Source organism: Saimiri boliviensis, chromosome 3 (genome assembly GCF_048565385.1).
Source record: "Saimiri boliviensis isolate mSaiBol1 chromosome 3, mSaiBol1.pri, whole genome shotgun sequence".
In the NCBI taxonomy this organism is placed as follows: domain Eukaryota; kingdom Metazoa; phylum Chordata; class Mammalia; order Primates; family Cebidae; genus Saimiri; species Saimiri boliviensis.
Window position 1 is genome coordinate 69,216,196 of NC_133451.1, and position 20,398 is coordinate 69,236,593.

General features: G+C 40.0%; 1 protein-coding gene across 2 annotated transcripts in view; it reads right to left on the reverse strand.

Annotated features, from left to right (window-relative positions):
• Nucleotides 1-20,398, reverse strand: part of SDAD1 (SDA1 domain containing 1) — a 42,815-nt gene that overhangs the window by 9,552 nt on the left and 12,865 nt on the right. For both annotated transcript variants that reach the window (XM_003931990.4, XM_010342619.3), the window contains 15 exons: nt 19,709-19,766; nt 19,004-19,078; nt 16,519-16,620; nt 15,456-15,525; nt 14,521-14,624; nt 12,994-13,051; nt 11,470-11,528; nt 10,878-10,954; nt 9,147-9,244; nt 8,966-9,042; nt 8,018-8,144; nt 5,836-5,930; nt 5,507-5,697; nt 5,316-5,400; nt 4,012-4,173 (listed from right to left, as the gene is read on the reverse strand). In XM_003931990.4, the coding sequence (XP_003932039.1) occupies nt 4,012-4,173; nt 5,316-5,400; nt 5,507-5,697; nt 5,836-5,930; nt 8,018-8,144; nt 8,966-9,042; nt 9,147-9,244; nt 10,878-10,954; nt 11,470-11,528; nt 12,994-13,051; nt 14,521-14,624; nt 15,456-15,525; nt 16,519-16,620; nt 19,004-19,078; nt 19,709-19,766 (1,438 nt within the window). The remainder of the gene's footprint in view (nt 1-4,011; nt 4,174-5,315; nt 5,401-5,506; nt 5,698-5,835; nt 5,931-8,017; nt 8,145-8,965; nt 9,043-9,146; nt 9,245-10,877; nt 10,955-11,469; nt 11,529-12,993; nt 13,052-14,520; nt 14,625-15,455; nt 15,526-16,518; nt 16,621-19,003; nt 19,079-19,708; nt 19,767-20,398) is intronic.

The following is a 20,398-nucleotide window of genomic DNA, read 5'->3' on the forward strand; positions in this document are numbered from 1 at the left end:
AGAGCAGCTACAGAATGCACAAACTACAGCATCCCTGTCTCCACGGATAATAAATAGTACTTATTTGGTCTATATGGCTCTTAATATTTTCGAGTTGTGGATGGGATACATTGTCTAAATTAAAAATAACAGGAAAACAGACTTTTCTTCACAATCACCTTTTCCAATATCACATATATTCCACTAAACACAGCTTGTATGGATTATTCAAAGACTTTAAAATGGCATTCCGAACTTGTGTAGATTTATGATGACTCTATCAATATACAATCTGATACACAGAAAAATGTTACCTTATTTGCTGATTTTCAAATGGATTTGTTTTATGCAATAAACAAATTAAGCAAATGTTCTAAGTAAATGCTAACACTAACACTTTATACTGGCTCAAACATGAAGATAACTCGGAAATTGAAGCCCTGACAATCGTAGCTTACGGCAAAATATTTATTCAAGTTAATACAGGTTCTAATTTTTAGCTTGTGTAATTATTTTGTGTTGGAAGTATGTAAAGTGAACATGAAGAACGAAAGCAGTGAATTGCATATCGTAATTAGACTCAGTCTAGGCTTTCATCCCCTGGAGTTCTTCTCTAACCAGAGGTTGGGTTCTTTAAGATCCCCAGGGTGGAAATGGAAGGTGAAGAATTTAGTATCTAGAGAAAGAGAAGACTAAACAATCAGTGTCTGAAGCGAACCTAGAAAAGCCCTGAAAAAGTTTTACATTTCCCAAAGAAAACAAAGATAGTATTAAATATGATCAAAAATAAACCAAAATTGAAGGAAAAAAAGGTAACCAAAGGCAATGTATACATCTTAAGTTTGTGATGGATATTATTCCATTAATACCCAAACACTATTCTTTGTCCTAGAAACTTAAAAAAAATCTCTAGCTTAAATTTTAACAAGATACATGTAAAACAGTTTCAGAGTAGAAGTTAGCTGGCTCTACATACAAATGTTCAAACTTTCTGGATTTTATGATTTTCAGTTGACTCCTTGCCTTTAGCTCACACCTGGGTCTTGGTATGTCTTTGTAGAAAAGCAGACTCAAGCCTGTAATCCCAGCACTTTGGGAGGCCGAGGCGGGTGGATCACGAGGTCGAAAGATCGAGACCATCCTGGTCAACATGGTGAAACCCCGTCTCTACTAAAAATACAAAAAAACTAGCTGGGCGTGGTGGTGCATGCCTGTAATCCCAGCTACTTAGGAGGCTGAGGCAGGAGAATTGCCTGAGCCCAGGAGGCGGAGGTTGCGGTGAGCCAAGATCACGCCATTGCACTCCAGCCTGGGTAACAGGAGCGAAACTCCGTCTCAAAAAAAAAAAAAAAAAAAAAAAAGAAAAGCAGAATAGCTGGGATACTTAAGGCAGAACAAAAATCTACAAGTTCAAATTTGGCTAAGGAGGTACTGTCCGGATTCATCTAAGTGTGTCTCATTTTCTCAGCTGAAAAATTGGTTTAATAACAATAACTGCTCATACTGTTGTATACTGATTAAACAAGTTAATATATGGAAAGCCTGGAATGTGAAGTCTCATGCTAAGAACTAAATGTGTTAGCTAATGTTGGTTAGGGGAATTTAATTCTGCTCATTAAGTTTTGTGGAAAAGCACAGGCTACTGTCACATGTTTCAGTTCCTTGCCCTTCAAATGCCACCAACTGAAGATAAGGAACAGGAATATCACCCTCTTCTTCCTTTATCTTTCTACAGGCTTTACTGCAAGATCCTCCTCTCCTTCCCTATCTTACGCTTTATGTCCCTCTTCTAGTCTCATCCCATTCACCTCTTCATATTCTAACAATTTACAGTAAGACCTCATGTACACTTTCAAGCCACTTAAGATCCCTTTATTTAAGACACTCAAATATCACCAAGGGGTAGAGTGGCACAGGAAGTGTGATGCTCCTTTCCCACAGGGCCCTTGGGGTCACGGGACAGTTTTGGGGATGCTCTGTAACTGTTCTGTCCAATAGAGTAGCCACTAACTACATGTGACTACTGAGCATTTGAAATGTGGCTAGTCCAAGCTGAGATGGGCTACAGTGTAAAAGACCTGCTGATTTCAACTAGTTCAAAAACAAAAATGTAAAATATTTCACTCAAAACTTTAATATTGGCTACATGTTGAAACAATACTATTTTAGATGTGCTGGATTAAGTAAGATATATTATTACAATTATTTCATCTCTTTATTTTTAAGTCTATATGTGGTCCATATTATATTTCTGTTGAACAGTATTGCTCTAAAGGAAATGGAGAACATCAGGGACGTAGAGTTAATGTTTATAATGAAGCTATCATGAGGAAAATACAGGGCAAGGAAACACACATACAAATTCTGATTAATATCAGCTTCCAAATGGCAAGAAAACTGCAGAACAAGAAAAAACATTCTTGAACCAACAAGTACCTATGTCCAAAGAAGTTTTAATTTACTCTCAAAAAGATTCTTTAATCTTTGAGAGTTACTGTATGACTTGAGGTACTGGCAAGGAATAAAGCTGGGCTTCCCCATCATGCCAGAAAAGGAATGCCAAAAAACAAAGGAAGTAGGGGTGAGGAGAGCCTTAACTAAAATGTAACAAGCTCACAGAACCTCATAATGAAACAAGGCCTACAATAGGGTGATTACTATTTCCTCAACCCTGACATGTCTGTAAGGGCCGAAGGACAGACTAATGGATTTAAGTCAATCCAATTATAATTTTAGAATATGGCAAATTTTCGAGTACTTAAAATCCTAAGTGGTACCTTTCCTTTTACCCCAATTTCAACAGCTTCTATTAAAATGCTGTTACTACTTACATGATGTTGTTGAACACCATTTAGAACTAGAAAGAGTAAACAAGGAGAGCTAAATGGTACCTTAATACTGACTTGGAACTCACATACAGCACTGCCTGAGAGGGCTGGCTGTTACTTTGAGTGCTGGCAGGCTGATCCTTGGTTAGCTATTTAGGAACACTGGTTCAGAATACGAGACCGTTTAACCCAGAGCTGATATCCTGGCGATTCTTTCAGAATGACATTTAGATACACTGCTACACTGCCAGGAGAGAAAGATACAAAAGCATAAACTTGTTTTATCACAATGAATAACTGAAATAAACAAGCTGCTATGTAGCATGGGATTACCATTCAAAGGCCATGAATGGATAAAATGTAATCGCAAAAGCCTGTAAATATCAAGGCTTTGCAAAAGGGCACATACAGGAAGGATCATGCCAACACAGAACTGTTTATTTCACATTGTTTTTCTGAAACTGTTTCTGAGATATTACCACACAAAATTATTGGTTTCTGAAAAGTACCGACGCCTATAAATCCTAGCACTATGGGAGGCTGAGGTGGGCAGACTGCTTGAGTCCAGCGGTTCCACACCAGACTGGGCAACACAGCAAAACCCCATTTCTACAAAAATACAAAAATTAGCCAGGTGTGGTGGCAAAGATGCCTGAAGTCCCAGCTAGTTGGACGGCTGAGGTGGAAGAATTGCTGGAGCCTGAAAAGTGGAAACTAACTGCAGTGAGCTGTGACTGGGCCATTGTACCCAGCCTGTGTAACACAGTGAGATCCTGTCTCAAAAAAAAAAAAACAACACAAAAACAAACAAACAAACAAAAAACAAGACAAAACAAAAACCAGGCATAAAACTGGCACTAAAAAGTTATTCAATTAATTTTGATATCCTATTTCACAGATCAAATGTCAGAGAATTTTAGCATGGGAAGGAGCCTCAGGGATGATCTAACTTGTATTCCTTTACTTATACTGGAGGAAAATGGATTCCCTTCTGGCCCCACAGCAGAGTCTCAACCAAGTGAGGTCTGGGACTTACATGCCCTGACTCCTTCTCACCTCTCCATGTTCTCCAGCAATGCTCTCGTTAAGCACAAGACACACACAGTAATACCCAGTCATCAGAAGGCACAACTCCATCTCAAATGTAAAGCATTCTTGGAATTACAGTACTGTTCTTGCAACCCAAGCTTCAAGTGGAGCCCACCTGTTTGTCTCGGAAGGAACGCTTATTTTTTGACCGGACGTTCTGGCTATACCGCATCATCATAAAGTTCTTCTGTTTTTTCTTTTCTTTATTTGTCGAACTGGAAAATGGATTCACTTTGGTTTTCTTCCTCACAAATTCTTTTCGATCTGTCTTTCCAGCCTATCAGAACAAAATGTTTGATATTTCTTCTTCAACGACATACTTTAGGAGTCATCTAATAATCAACATTAATGTCTCCTCTGTGTCAGGAACCAAGGGCACAAGATGGACGGGACATAGTCTTTGCTCCTTGGGACCAAGAAATGGCCATACGGTATTATAACAGAGCAAGGGGAGCTCGGTGGAAGATAAGTCAGAATTTAGCCTCGTGAGGTCAGGGGAGCTTTCTAGAAAGGGAGAAAGGTATACTGTCTTTTTTTTTTTTTTTTTTTTGGCAGGATGAAGGCATCCATGGTTGGGGAAAGGAGGGGGAAAGACAAAGCATTTCCAGAAGAAGGGACAGTGCCCACAAAGGTATGGAGGAGAAAGGACACGTGGAAGACAGAAGATGAGGTGCAACCAGGATGGGATAGTATCTTGAACAAGTGGAGCTACAAGAAATTGATGTTGAAAATGTAGACGGGATGCAATCATGAACAGACAAAGCACTAGCCACAGGCAGACTCCAACTGGCTCTGGCTTTTCACTGATGATTGTAAACACTCTCCGGCTTTTCTTAGCTTTGATAAATATAGTGGCTTCTCAACACTACAGACATGTAATACTGCCTTCCTGTGCTCTCTACCCTGTTTTGAGAGGTGTTTATGTGGCTATATACAGTTGTCAAAATTCATCTAACTGGTCAGGCACGGTGGCTCATGCCTATAATCCCAGCACTTTGGAAGGCTGAGGTGGGTGGATCACATGGGGACGGGAGTTTGAGACCAGCCTGGCCAACATAGTGAAACTCTGACTCTACTATTAGCTGGGTGTGGTAGTGAGTGCCTGTTAAACCAGCTATTTGGAGGCTGAAGCAGGAGAATCGCTTGAATCCAGGAGACAGACACTGCAGTGAGCCAAGATTCTGCCACTGTACTCTAGCCTGGGTGACAGAGAGATACTCTGTCTCAAAAAACAAACAAACAAACCAAAATCTTCATGTAACTGAACACCCAATATTTGTGCATTTCAATTTCTGTGTTAATTATACTTTTACTTAAAACATTTTTAAAAATTGCCATTCTGTGGCTATATAAGTTCTGGCTTACATTTCATTTTATTTGCTTTCCGTTTAAAGAACTAGGAATGATATGCTCACTCACCATTGCAGTTGCTAGTCTTGTCTCTTTGTCAGACTTTGGCTTTTTATGAAGGCGTTCAATGTCCCGAAGAGAAAGTAATTCGCCCCTGGGGTGAGGGAAAAATATCACATGAAACAAGAATGGAATTGTTTCCTGATGCTTCCATTACCACATGAGCTGACTTAAGTACTAAAGTGGATGTGCCATTTTACCTGGGCTCTTCATCACTGTCTATTTCAATATATTTCCTCTTCTGGGATTTCCCGGGGGCAGCATCAAGTTCTTTTCTCATTTGGGCCATGCGGATTTTCTGGAAGTCTTCCTGAGTTAAAACTCGACTGGTGCTGATGGCTGCAGCTTTGGCTTTCCGCTCCTCCATGGGCATGCTGTTCAGCTTCTTGGACTTGAAACCACACAAGGGCTTAAATGGCTACCAGCTCAAGTGAGAGCTCAGCCATTTAAATTTTAGCCTCCCAAGAAGGCCCAGAATAAATTACGTCTTAATAAACATCAGGGTGTAAGATGAAATTTTCAGACTTACAATTTCTTGCTGTTCTTCATCGGAAGAGTGTTGCACATCAACCCATTCACCGTCAGCATCCTCCTCCTCACTGAGACTGGTACTTTCCCATCCATCTACGTGAAAAAAGCAAACTCACTACTGCCACTTCATGTTGCATATTCAACATACAGTTGAGATAAAGCAAGCCAACAGAAACGTAACGTAATGAACCTTGAACAGATACTCTATTAGCCAAGAACTATGCAATATTTATTGTTAAATAAGCCAACCTGGATTTAGTTAATCTAAGGAACAGGAAATATGCACTGACCAAGTATCTACCATGAGTCAAAACCTTACAATCACTCTCTAACCCTCATGACTCCACAGAAAAGGAACAGACTCTCAGAGTCAAGTAATGTGCCCTAAGCCACACTGCTAAAAAGGCATCCTCCACTGAAATAATGAAAATCATGTCTGCCTTTGGAGTCACGTTCTTTCAACTAAACCAACTGTGTCCATCAAAACTGCATTTGTACATTTATCTTGGCCACACAGCAAGCATCTAACTTATCCTAAGTGTGTTACCCATGTATGAGAATCTAGTTACAGTCATTCAGAGAACTGAGGTAGATTTGAGATGTGAAAGAATCCTAAAGATACCTCAATAAAAAGGTATCTGGCTTCTTAATGGAGCCACCACAGTTTAAGCTTTCTAAATCATAGACATTGCAATCTTTCAGTGATTCCATATGATCTTTAAGACAGCATGACAGCTCTTTTGTCTGGCATATACATAACTAAGCATGATAAGGTCTCCAAACTCTATGTCAAGTCTTGCTATGTCCCACCTTGAATCCTACATTCTAATAGTTCCCTAAATCCTTCAGAACTTCTGCTCACACTTTGCCTGGAAAGTCTCTACTTTTCTAGCATTCCTTGCCAAGTACTTGGCTCATCAGTCACCATCTCTCCAAAGCCTTTAAAAAAAAAAACTCCTGAGGTGGGCCAGGCATGGTGGGTCATACCTGTAATCCCAGCACTTTGGGAGGCCGAGGCGCACAGATTACCAGAGGTCGGGAGTTTGAGACCAGCCTGACCGACGTGGAGAAAGCCCATCTCTACTAAAAATACAAATTAGCCAGGTGTGGTGGCATATGCCTATAATCCCAGCTACGTGGGAGGCTAAGGCAGGAGAACTGCTTGAACCCGGGAGACAGAGGTTGTGATGAGCTGAGATCAGGCCACTGCACTCCAGCCTGGGTAACAAGAGCAAAACTCCGTCTTAAAAAAAAAAAAAATCCTAAGGTGGATCTGACTGCTCTCCCGCTCTTGTGCCCACTCTAATCATAAATCCTGTTAATACTTCATTCCTCAGCTCTTTGGAGGCCCTCCAGAGCAGAAATAATATCATTCATCTTTGCACTGGCAGTGGCTGGCTCACAGCAAATGGTTATGAAGGCTTTGCTGAAAAATGTGTTGGCTCACGCCTATAATCCCAGGACTTTGGGATGGCAAGACGGGAGGATCATTTGAGGTCAGGGGTTCAAGACCAGCCTGGCCAACATGGTGAAACTCCATCTCTACTAAAAATAAAAAAATCAGCTGGGCGTGGCTGCACAAACCTGTAATACCAGCTACTCCAGATGCTGGGGTAGAAAGATGACTTGAACTTGGGAGATGGAGGTTGCAGTGAGCTGAGACAGTACCAACTGCACTCCAGCCTGGACAAGAGGGAGACTCCATCATGGGGAAAAAAAAATAAGATTTGCTGAATAATGAATGAATGAACAGGAAGAATACAGGACTCTGGAAATTAGAACAGAGTTCCTCAAGCATTTTCCAACAAATTCAACATGCATTCTCCTTCAACAAGGAGAGTTTCGGAGGATTCCTCTCAGGGCTAACTAACCCTCATAATTTTTTTCCAGGCAACAAACACAAGATCATTGTCTTTCTCAAGCACTAAACAGCATGCCCTTGGATGACAGGCAGCCATCCCGAAGGTCATGAAAAGGTATCTCCTATGGTAGAACGTAAGTTCCACAAGAGGAAAAACCAGGCTCAATTGATCCCCAATACTTGTAACAATGTGTGGCACATAGCCATTGCTCAATAAGTATCTGCTGAATGAATGTTCAAATAGTATAAAATTTAAAGGTCTGCACAAATACTGCAGAGGAGTGATTTTGTCCAAAATAAGGGTGAAATAAAAGTCAACCTTCATCATTTTCAGCATTCTCTTCTTTCTCAACTTCCAGAACTTCTGCTCCTGGAATGTAATCTTTAGCATCTAATTCTCCATATTCTTGTACTCTTGCTTCTATGGAGGCCTCTGTAGGCTTACCCTAAAGGAAAATAAATTGTTTATAATAAGTTGCTTAGATCATAAAACCTTAATTATGAACGGTATTCTCTAAAATTATGAATTTACTTTATTTATTCATTTATTTTTTTGGAGACAGGGTCTTGCCCTGTTGCCCAGACTGGAGTGAAGTGGTACAATCTCAGCTCACTATAACCTCCACCTCCTGAGCTCAAGGGATCTTCCGACCTCAGCCTCCCTAGTAGCTGGGACTGCAGGCGTGCACTACCACACCCGGCTAATAGAATTATGAATTTAAAAGGGAACAGCATAAAAAATGGTGGTAACCAAATGACAGAAACTGTCTGCTTATGTCTCAGATAAAGATAATTCCCAGCCAGCAATCTGTCCACTATTTTCTTACTGTTTTTTGATCCAGATCAAGAAACTGGTAGTTATTAGAGTAATTGCTCCAATTTTTCAAGTCTTGAAAAACATCATCTGTCCTTCTGTTACATACATGCATCCCTCCTCCCTTCCAACTTGAAAGAGGTAATATCTGGCTGGGAATACCCTGTTCACAATACTGGCATCTGCTACTGACTGATCCTTGAGATTCCAATCTGTTAATAACATTAAAAGCTTCCAAGTTGAAACAACATGATAGGTCTCCAAGACTCAGTCATTGTCAATGAACACGTGCTAACTACAAAATATTCAGGGCCATGGTATTTGATTCCAAGCTTAAAGAATACAATCGTATGTATCATAACCATGTAATCACAACAGAAGCATCATAAATACTTAAATTCTAATTGTAGGAAATTATTCTCACTTTGTGAGACCAGAGCATGCTTTACCTACCCGGAATTTCTTCTGCAGCATCTGGGGATTCAGTGTTCTGAAGAGCTGAATCAAAGTTCTAGCAGACATCATGACATCTGTAAAATAATATTTTTAATTAGAAATTCTGGCCCAAAGAGTACAGTGAGGCAAAAAGGAGTTACACTGCACTCTCTGGTGTGTAGAGTGACATGCAGCTTACTCTTATCCTTGTGTGTTTTATACTGAGCCAGGTCTTGGAGAAGTTCTTCAGTCATGGCCAGAGGACATCGAGCTGTTATTTCTTTTATAGCATTAATTCTAGAAAAGGAAAAGCAAAATTTTAAAAAACCTAAACAGTAAATTTTCATGATTCCACACAGGACAACTTCCTAAAAAGATTAACTCAAAAGGAATACATATTGGGTTTTATATAGCTTAGGTCTTTAAAACTGCAGCATGGTAGGGAATCTGAGGTAGGCAGCCTTAGTGGGCTTTCATTCCAGTTACTGCCATTTCCTTTATTAGTGGAATAAGGAACAGTGTCCAGCACACTAAATCAGAGCAGCATTTACTTGCCAACTCTAAGAAGAGATGGGACTAGCTCAAATAAGAAAGGTTAGAGTCTTCAGGACTATGATCCCAGCAATAATTTCCAAGGAAAATAAAAGCTGTGTTCAGATGATCACTTACTTATCAGGACAGATTAGACAATCCTTAAACAAGTGATTATGCTCATTAAATGTTTTTTAGTAAACCAAAAGGGCTACTAAATTGCCGTAGGAAAAAAGAGTGTCTCAATAATTAATCCCTTGTTCCAGAGTTCTACGGTTTGAATGTTCCCTCCAAAACTCGTGGAAATTTAATTGCCATTGTAATGAATGGTATTAAAAGGAGAGACTCTTAAAAGGTGATCAGACCTCATGTTGTTATGTCAGGAGAGGGTCTGTTATTGCCACTGAGTTATAAAAGTGAGTTTGGGCTGGGCCTCGTAGCTCATGCCTGTAATCCCAGCACTGTGGGAGGCTGAGGTGGGTGGATCACAAGGTCAAGAGTTTAAGACCAGCCTGGCCAAGACGGTGAAACCCCATCTCTAATAAAAATCCAAAAATTAGCTGGGTGTGGTGGTGGGCACCTGTAATCTGTAATCCCAGTTACTTGGGAGGCTAAAGCAGGGAACTGCTTAAATTGGCTCAGAGGTTGCAGTGAGCCAATATTATGCCACTGCACTCCAGCCTGGGCGACAGAGTGAGACTCTGTCTCAAAAAGGAAAAAAAAAGTGAGTTTGGCCTTCTGTTGCCTCTTGTGCTCTCTTGCCCTTGTGCCTCCTGCCAATGACGAAGCAAGGAAGTCCCCACCAGATGCCAAACAGACACCAGTGTCCTACCTTTGGACTTCCCAACTCCAGAACCAGGAGCCAAATAAATTTCTTTTATTAGCAGTATAAAACTGACTGAGTTCAGGGTGAGAGATCAGAGCAGGCGTCCCCAAACTACGGCCCGCGGGCTGCATGTGGTCCCCTGAGGCCATTTATCCAGCCCCCCGCCGCACTTCAGGAAGGGGCACCTCTTTCATTAGTGGTCAGTGGGAGGAGCACAGTATGTGGCAGCCCTCCAATGGTCTGAGGGACAGTGAACTGGCCCCCTGTGTAAAAAATCTGGGGACGCCTGGATCAGAGGAAAAGCACTCAGACTGCTAACCAATCATTCTTCTGAAAAAGTAAAACTGGTAAAAAACAAAAATGCTAATCAGAAGGACAAGTATCTTTTCTCTGGCCCCCTTCTCAGAATTCTGACCAATAAAAAAATTACCAAGCCTCCCAAAAAGATTGAAATATATTTTAAACCAATTTTCTAGAGGCGACACTACCAGCTACAGTCTTACATCTTGGTAACTTATAGCAAATCTAGTCCACTAAAAACATATCTTCTGCCTCCAACCAGATTCTACATACCCTACTGTCATGACTTCTCCAGAGTTCTTGTCAGTAACAAAATTGTTGGCCACAGTCATAAGCAATGACTGAATAATCTGAATAGGAAACAAAAAAGAGATGGGTGCTGGTTAAACGTCCGCAGCTACGCAAATACTTGAGGATGAAAGGACAATAGATTATTCACGAGAGAAAACCCAGCCCTCCACCTTCAGTTTGGGAGTTGGAAGTAATCAAAATTGAGAACGACAGATGAAAACACTCCATTTAGGAATTAAGTGTGCTTCTTGGCTATCCTCAGACTAAATCAAAGAAAGAAATTACAAGCTTAGAAAAATAATCTCTATAAATTTACTAATATTCTTGACCTCCCCTAGTTATATGCAATTTGCTTATTAAACAAAATCAGAATTCCAAACAACTTGTCCAAAAGAAACTTCACTTTCTCTGAGCTGTACAACTTATAGATCTCCTTAAGAGTTAGTGTCTCTTCTACCTATTAAGAAAATGGGGGAGAGGGGACAGTAACCATTGTGGGAAAAGTGACCTGAAGTACCTAACAGTAACACTGTGATCCATGCCCTAGATCCAAAATCAGGTTAAAAGTTCTCACCTCTGGGGGTACTAGGTGATGAGAGGCTTGTGCAGCAAACAGAAGGATCTTTGTTACTTCTGAAAACAAAAGAGTACAGAAAGTCACAGTCAGTGTATTGCCCTGCCTCTGATGACAACAGCAAACATGGCAAGCACATTCTGGTCTAAATGGTATTGCTGCTTATTCCACGTGGAACATTCAATCCCTGGATATCTGTTTGGCTCAACCCCTCACTTTCTTCAGGTCCCTGCTCAATAGCTGCCTTATCAAAAAGTCTCTCCTGACCACACAATCTAAAACAGAACCTGTCTCGACACTCCCTATTGTCCTTACCCTAATACCTTTTTCTTCTTCAAAACATTTTTCTTTACCTGGACGTATTATAGGTAGCACTGTCTACATCTCCCCCCACATGTAAGCTCTATGAGGACGAGGACCTTGTTTTATGTTTACTGTGGAATTCTTGGTGTCTTCATGCAGTGCCTTGCATAAAAATCATTAAATAAAGACTTGCTGAATGAATGCACGCGCGCACACTCTCTCTCTCTCTCTCTCTCTCTCTCTCTCTTTCTCTCTCTCTTCAAAAAGGCAGCATAACATGGTAACGAACAAGGCCACTAGCAAAAGAAGTGAGGTGAATCCTGATTTGTCACTTATTTGATGAGTGACTCTAGTCTTTTTTACCCCTATCTTTGTATACCCCATAGGATTGATGTGAGGATTTGACAAAGTGATGTATGCAAAGCACTTAGCACAGTGCTTGGCATATGTTAGATGCCCAATAAACGTTAGTTTCCTTCCTACTTTGGTTCAGGATCAAAGACAAGAACAAGCATCTCTTCTTTCCTGCTTTTGTGTTGTTTTTCATTGAGAATACATACAAGGTCAATGAGAGCTGTAAGATCAAATCCTAATATTTATTACAAAGATGCAGTAAAAAGTCAAATTTCTTTTTTTTAAAGAATTTTCCATGAGTATTTACAGTATTACAGTATTACAAGAAGACTTGTTTTAAGAAACCAATTTGTTGTTGTTTTCTTTTTTGTTGTTTTGTGAGATGGAGTTTTACTCTGTCACCCAGGCTGGAGTGCAGTGGCACAATCTTAGCTCACTGCAACCTCTGCCTCCTGGATTCAAGCGATTCTCCTGTCTCAGCCTCCCAAGTAGTTGGGATTACAGGTGCCTACCACCACACCCGGCTAATTTCTGTATTTTTGGTAGAGACAAGGTTTCACCATGTTGTCCAGACTGGTCTTGAACTCCTGACCTCAGGAATCCACCCACTTCAGCCTCCCAAAGTTTTAGAATTACAGGCGTGAGCCACCACACCCAGCAGTTGCTGTTGTTTTAAGAAACAACGGTCTCTTAAAGTCAAGCATAACAACAAAACCACAGCAAACTCTAGAGAAAACAAGGGCTTCTCTCCACTTCTCTAACGTAGAGCACACTGCACTCCTGTCTTCAGAGATTCCAGAACAAAAGACTTTGCATATTTATTCTATCACCAAGGTCACCAAAGGAACATGGCAAGTGGCAGCTTACCTCTTTGGTGGGGCTGCAGAAACCTTTGCAAAAAGGGATAGAAATTGAAGAGGAAGAGCTGTGGAGAGAAAACCGACTTTAATATTGATGCAACTGACACTGTGGTGTTCCCTTTCTTCTCAATGTAAATATATCACGAAGCTCAACACTTTCTTTTTTTCTCAGTAAGCAATCATGCACTAGGATGATTCAACGTGCCGTATTAACCAAGGATAGGAACTCTCTCAAATGAGGCTGTGCTGCTATCCTCATTATGTAAAGGAGGAGGCAAGTATATGCAGAATGAACTAGGGGAAGGAGAGGTAAACACAGCACCTAGTATAATTTAATCAGCAAAACTTACTCCTGGTTATATTCTTGTATACTAGTCCAACCACATGGAAGGTGTTACTCTGTACACCATAATTAAGAGGGAAAACATTAACACTCCAGAGTCCACCTAGATAAAGGTGACCAGGGTTATTAAGGAAATGGTAATGTTTAACTTCAAGAAGAGAAACTGGAAATAAACTGGTCTTTTTCAAAGTTCATCAGCTAGGTAGGAATAAACTAATTTTTTCTATTTTAGCCACAGAGCAAAAGTAGGATGGGTCACTGAGAAGTTGCAGGGAAGCCTTTGGTTGAACATAATGATAAATGTTCAATTGTAGTCAGTTGTGAAATTCCAGTATCATTTCCCTTAAACCATACTTAAATCACACACCACTTTTGCTTTCCTACAGAGCTCAAATTCAGTCTGAATGAAATTGCTACACAAATGTAACAAGAATTGATCCTAACTGGGACTACAGCCATGGAGAAAAAGCAATGTAGTCAGTAAAATGTTAACAGGGTTTTCTCAGAGAAAGGGAACAAGTATTTTCACTCATGTGTACTTTCATTTTCAAATTGATATATGTCTACATTGTTTGAAAAGTGTTTTGCTTTGCTTTGCTTTTTTATTTCATGTTCAGAGCAGCACCAGTCATGAGATCAAAATGAACGGGAAAAACCTTAATGGTCATTTCTTCATGGCTTAAATTTCAGTGTATCTCTTTTTCTACAATGGCATCTAGTCTAACAGCATATGTGAAGTTCCATATATATATACCACCGATGAGCTCTTGCAATCTAATTTAACATAAATAACTAGAGAATTCAGCTTTGCAAACAAGACAATTTCCTACTAGAGGGATGTGGAAGTCAGGAAAGTGAAGAAGGGTTAATCAAACAGTGAGATGTAGTCAGTCAAAATATGTGCATTATATTGGCTCAGGAAAATGTGTATGTGAAACAAAGTGAACAAAAAGAATGTAAAAAAGCAGAACACAGTCTGTCCATAAATGGTATATACGAATTAATATCCACATTATTGCAAAGAAAATGAAGTGATATCGTTATTTTCAGAGATGTTATTCTTCTACAAATTTTATGTGTTTAAATATATGAGGGATAAAGTTAAGCCACTGCCCTACCTAATGGCTTTTCTTTTACCATGGTAAATTCTACTTCAAATATTCACCAAGAGAAATATAATATAATCCAAACCTCATGAATTCCCACCAATCTGGAGATGAGGTTCATGAGCATCATCTTCACTTCAAACCTCTCTTTACAGCACTCAAGCTGCTTTAGTAGTTTTTCTGCAAAATCTGGGAAAAAGAGGATGAAAGAAGTACACTGTGCATCCATTATCTATACGACATTGATGTAACAGGTGTAGGAAAATGCAACAGTCAGATCAGTGAACAGACTGACAAACAGGTGAATATATCAATATATATAATGGTGCCCAAAGTTAAGTCTTAATGATTCCCAAGTTTTTTAGCATTAACATCTAGAGTGACTGTTTGACAGGCGCTCACTCCACTTACTAGTTCTTTAGAGCCTTGCTTCTTAAAGAGGCAGTCCACAGACCAGCACCTGCTGGTCCTCCTAAGAGCTTGCTGGAAATGCAGAAGCTCAGGCCCCACCTCCCCAGGAGATCTGTATGTACATGTAAGTTTGAGAAACACTGATCTACAGCAGGGGTCAGCAAATCTTTCTCTGGGGTAACAGGATCCAAGCATTGGTATAATTTTTATATATAAATTCCTCAGGTGAGATCAACGTGTGGCCTAGTTTGAGAACTAGTATTCTTTGGTTTCCACAGACTAGTTTTATTATTATGATTATTTTTAAAAAGGACCAACAATAGACTGCCAGTTTATCTAATCAAGAACAATGCCCTATTACAACTGTGTGGTCAAAAACATGAACCTCAGAAAGACCTGTTCTTCCATATTTTTCTTGTTCTGCTATAGACTGGGAATCATTGCTTTAGAAGACAATTCTATAGGTTTCAACCAACTAATAACAACTAAGCATTTATTGACTGTCCATTAAGTGCCAGGGATCTTATATTCCCTGAAAACCCCAAAGGCAGGAAACCAAACAGGCAGAGATAAGGCCAACAAGCAACTCAGAAGTCATAATTACAGTACCTTGGGGATCATGAATCAAGTGAATGGCTGAAAAGTTAAACACCTCTGGTTTTTTCTTCTTCTTTTGTTTCTGCAAGAAAGGGAGAGGAAAAACATATTCAGTCTGAGTTACAGTGATGATGCCCTTAGAACTTAATGCGATAATACAATAAGGCTGTTATAAAGTCCATTAGACTCTTTAAAAAGAAAACTTTGTTCTAAAAACCATTATAAAGTCCATTAGACCCTTTAAAAAGAAAACTTTGTTCTAAAAACCTTTTCAACTGGAAGAATTAAAAGTTTGTTTTTGCCTTTTAAGATTAAATGTGGGGAATGTTCTAACCGTTAGCATCTATGAAACTTACAGGAATCTGGAAATGCAAACATTAGTGATATGGTTTGGCTGTGTCCCCGCCCAAATTTCATCTCCAACTGCTGCATGTCAAGGGGGGGACCTGGTGGGAGGTTACTGGATCATGGGGGTGGTTTGCTGTTCTCATGATAGTCAGTTCTCACAAGATCAGATCGTTTAAAAGTGTTTGGCAGATCCCCTGTAGCATCTCTCTCTCTCCTGCTACCATGTTAAGACATGCCTTGCTTCCCCTTTGCCTTTCACCATGATTCTAAGTTTCCTGAGGCATCTCCCACCATGCAGAACTGTGAGTCAATTAAACCTCTATCCTTTATAAATTACCCAGCCTTAGGTTGTTCTTCACAGCTGTGTGAAAATGAACTAACACATTTAATAAACATGCAAAGGCCAAATTAATGACTTTCAAAATAATCATTACAAAAATATCAAATGTACTGCATTCTTCTGACAAAACATGTCTAGCTGCATTATATAAGCCACATTGACCAGAACAGGTAAAAAGTGAATTTAATTAAACTACTTTGCCCAAGTCACTGATTTTGCTAGAGCTGAATATATTTTTTCATCTAAAATATTAGTGCTTAAAAATTCATCACACATTTCTAAGTCTTCTGAAAATGCTACTCTGGTTTTAAATTCTTAAAAGGTTTGGCTAAAAATGACATATTCACTCCAATCATTCCTATCTCATTTTCCAGATCCAAGTCTCACCTTGAGCACTTTCATTGCCTTTTCCAACTTTTTCTTGTTTTTGGAACTTTTCTTCCCTGTAGCATATTGTACTAGCAGGTCTCTTGCTGTTGGTCCATCATCCTAAAGAAGAAATTACTTTGTAAAATTGTAAACAAGGAAAATCTGCATAGAAGGAAAGAGTAAACCTTTCACCCACTTCTTGGTTCTTAAACTCTTTGTGCACAGCTATTAAAAATGAATACTAGGCCGGGCGCGGTGGCTCAAGCCTGTAATCCCAGCACTTTGGGAGGCCGAGGCAGGTGGATCACGAGGTCAAGAGATCAAGACCATCCTGGTCAACATGGTGAAACCCCATCTCTACTAAAAATACAAAAAAATTAGCTAGGCATGGTAGTGCGTGCCTGTAATCCCAGCTACTCAGGAGGCTGAGGCAGGAGAATTGCCTGAACCCAGGAGGCGGAGGTTGCGATGAGCTGAGATCATGCCATTGCATTCCAGCCTGGGTAACAAGAGCAAAACTCTGTCTCAAAGAAAAAAAAAAAAAATACTACTGGCTGGGTGCAGTGATTCACACCTGTAAATCCCAGCACTTTAGAAGGCTGAATAGGGCGGATCACCTGAGAGGTCAGGAGTTTGAGACCAGCCTGACCAACATGGAGAAACTCCATCTCTATTAAAAATACAAATTAGCCCAGTGTGGTGGCAAATGCCTGTAATCCTAGCTACTTAGGAGGCTGAGGCAGGAGAATCGCTTGAACCCAGGAGGCAGAGGTTGCAGTGAGCCAAGATCTCGTCATTGCACTGCAGCCTGGGCAGTAAGAGCAAAACTCCATCTCAAAAAAAAAAAAAAAATATGTGTATATATATATACACACACACTACTTTTAGGCTGGGCGCAATGGCTCATGCTTGTAATCCCAGCACTGTGGTAGACCGAAGTGTGTGGATCACCTGAGGTCAGGAGTTCAAGATCAGCCTGGTCAACACGGGGAAACCCTGTCTGTACTAAAATGTAAAAATCAGCTGGGTGTGGTGACACGGGCCTGTAATCCCAGCTGCTTTTGAAGCTGAGGCAGGAGAACTGCTTGAACCTGGGAGGTGGAGGTTGTAGTTAGCCAAGATGGCGCCATTGCACTCCAGCCTATGCAACAGAGTGAGACTCTGTCTGAAAAAGAAAAAAGGGGAAAGAAAAAAGAATACTATTTTAAAAATTAAGTAAAAAAGGCTGGGCATGGTGGCTCATGCCTGTAATCCCAGCACTTTGGGAGGAAAAGATGGGTCACTTGAGGCCAGGAGTTTGAGATCAACCTGACCAACACAACAAAATCACGTCTCTACTAAAAACAGAAAAAATTAGCTGGGCTTGGTGGCACACACCTGTAATCCCAGCAACTCAGGAGGCAGAGGCAGAAGAATCACTTGGGGCTGGAAGGGGGAAGTTAGAGTGAGCTGAGATCACACCACTGCACTCTAGCCTGTCTCAAAAAAAAAAAAAAGAAAAAAGAAAATTCAGTAAAAAATATGGACTATTTTTCTTTTCTTTTTTTTTTTTTTTGAGACGGAGTCTCACTCTGTCACCCAGGCAGAGTGGGATGGAGTGTAATGGCGCAATCTCAGCTCACTGCAACCTCCACCTCCCAGTTTTAAGTGATTCTCCTGCCCCAGCTTCCCAAGTACCTGGGATTACAGGTGCACGCCATCATGTCTGGCTAATTTTTGTATTTTTAGTAAAGACGGGTTTCGCTATGTTGGCCAGGCTGGTCTTGAACTCCTGATCTCAAGTGATCTGCCCACCTCGGCCTCACAAAGTGCTGGAGTTACAGGTGTGAGCCCCTATGGCTGACCATCATTTTTCCTTTAAAAACCGTTGTCTTCCTTTACAAATATGCACATAGTATACTATGGCATATGTATTCCCACTGTCCTATTCTGAAGTATCATTTACTTTCAGAAAGTATCTCTCTTTTTGTTATTTAGGTTGCCATTTACAATAAAAATGTATTGGTCATACACTGTTTAAAAGATGTTATCACATATTCTAGTACTCTGGTTACCAAAAAACTAAAATGGGGAAGGAGAATTTTGTTTTCTTTTAGAAATTCTTATTTTAATATTTTATGCCATCATAAATCTTTATTTTTTTTTCTTTTAAAGACACCATGATATTACTCCCCTATCTTCTCCATTCTAAATTTCTATTATGTTGACATTACCTCAAAAATATGTTAGTGACAATTTTCATCCTAAATTTACATAGTGAGATATAGGTATAACTTTAGAACTAAGATCAAAATTGAATGAATCGGTTTTATTAATTATTTAACCAATCTTACCAAATACAAGTGATAAATTCCAAGTAGAGTAAAATAGCATGGCAGAATTCAGTAAGAGGGCAAAGGTGTCATCTAAGTTTCTTTCTAACTTGAGGAGTCATGGACCTTACAATGTGCACTCAGAGCAATAATGAAAGGCAAGATTCAGAAGCAGCTATGTTTAAACTAACCTCAGATTCGGAGTCACTGTTCTGTTTTTCATCTTCATCTTTCCCAAGAAAGAATGTCAAAGCAGCAACTAATATCTAAAGACCAATGAGAAAAAAGTCAGCTACTTGACTCAGCTTACAACAAAGAATAAATCCTTTTGACTACTTTATACATGTGCATGAACTAAGACCTGAAGAACAAATTCAAAGAGTAATAGGATTTTTGCTCATTTTTCTTAATTACAAATTGTTTTTATGTTATTTCTCTAATAAATAATTTTTAAAACTAGATAAAAACTGCTAGGCTCTATATCCTTCAAGACTGTCAAGCATTTCTACATCCCCTACAAGAAAAGTGACATTAAAGCCCTTCCAACAGACAAAAGTCAAACACTGTCCTTAAATTTCTTTTAGCGGTGCCTAAGCCCAACAGAAGTCAAGAATCACAGGGGAAAACATTAAAAAAAACACTGAGACTATCGTTTATTACACAGCAATTTAAAAACTCATAATTCTGTTGATTCCTTTAAAGTTCAGATGGCCCAGGAAAGCAGTATAGGAACAAAAAAAGCATCACTTAACATAACTGCACTCTTGCACATCACCACATGCCTGGTGTGCAGACATGCAGTTTATACTGAGTGATGCTTTCTTCTAACTGCATGCAGAAGCAGACCACCCACAGAGAGAGCCACAGAGTTTTCACACAGCCCTATGGGCACTCACCTTGGTGACCTTAGAGAAACATGCAGTTGTGATAACATTGACAGTTTTGGCATCATTCCTGGGGGAAGACAATGAGTGCTTTGAAGTAAATTTTCATTCTACTGTATTTCATAGCACAGACAATGGGATATAAAAAATGTTTGTGACATACTAAAATTCTCAATTGTAATATTTTGATGTAGGAAGGTAGTGAAGTGAGAAAAAAAAAAAAAACTGAGAAGGTCAGGCACAGTGGTTCATGCCTGTAATCCCAGCACTTTGGAGGGCCAAGGCAGGCGGATCACTGGAGGCCAGGAGTTCAAGTCCAGCCTGATCAACATAGTGAAACCCTGTCTCTACTAAAAATACAAAAAATTAGCTGGGCATGGTGGCACATGACTGTAATCCCAGCTACTCAGGAGGCTGGGGCAGGAGAACTGCTTGAACCCAGAGGTGGAGGTCGTGGTGAGCTGAGATCACCCCATTGCACTCCAACCTGGGCAACAAGAGTGAAACTCTGACCCCCTCCCCCCAAAAAAAGAACTTCCATGTCATCACCTATAAAATAGGTAATTCTAGATAAGCTACATCTTCTGTTCTCAAGTTGTTCGGAGCAAGGTCATGTCAAAGTGCCCTACCTCAGATGTTCAAGAAATGATAACCAATGTTATTAGACATCTGGATTGCCTCTATTTTTACTTCCAACTTAAA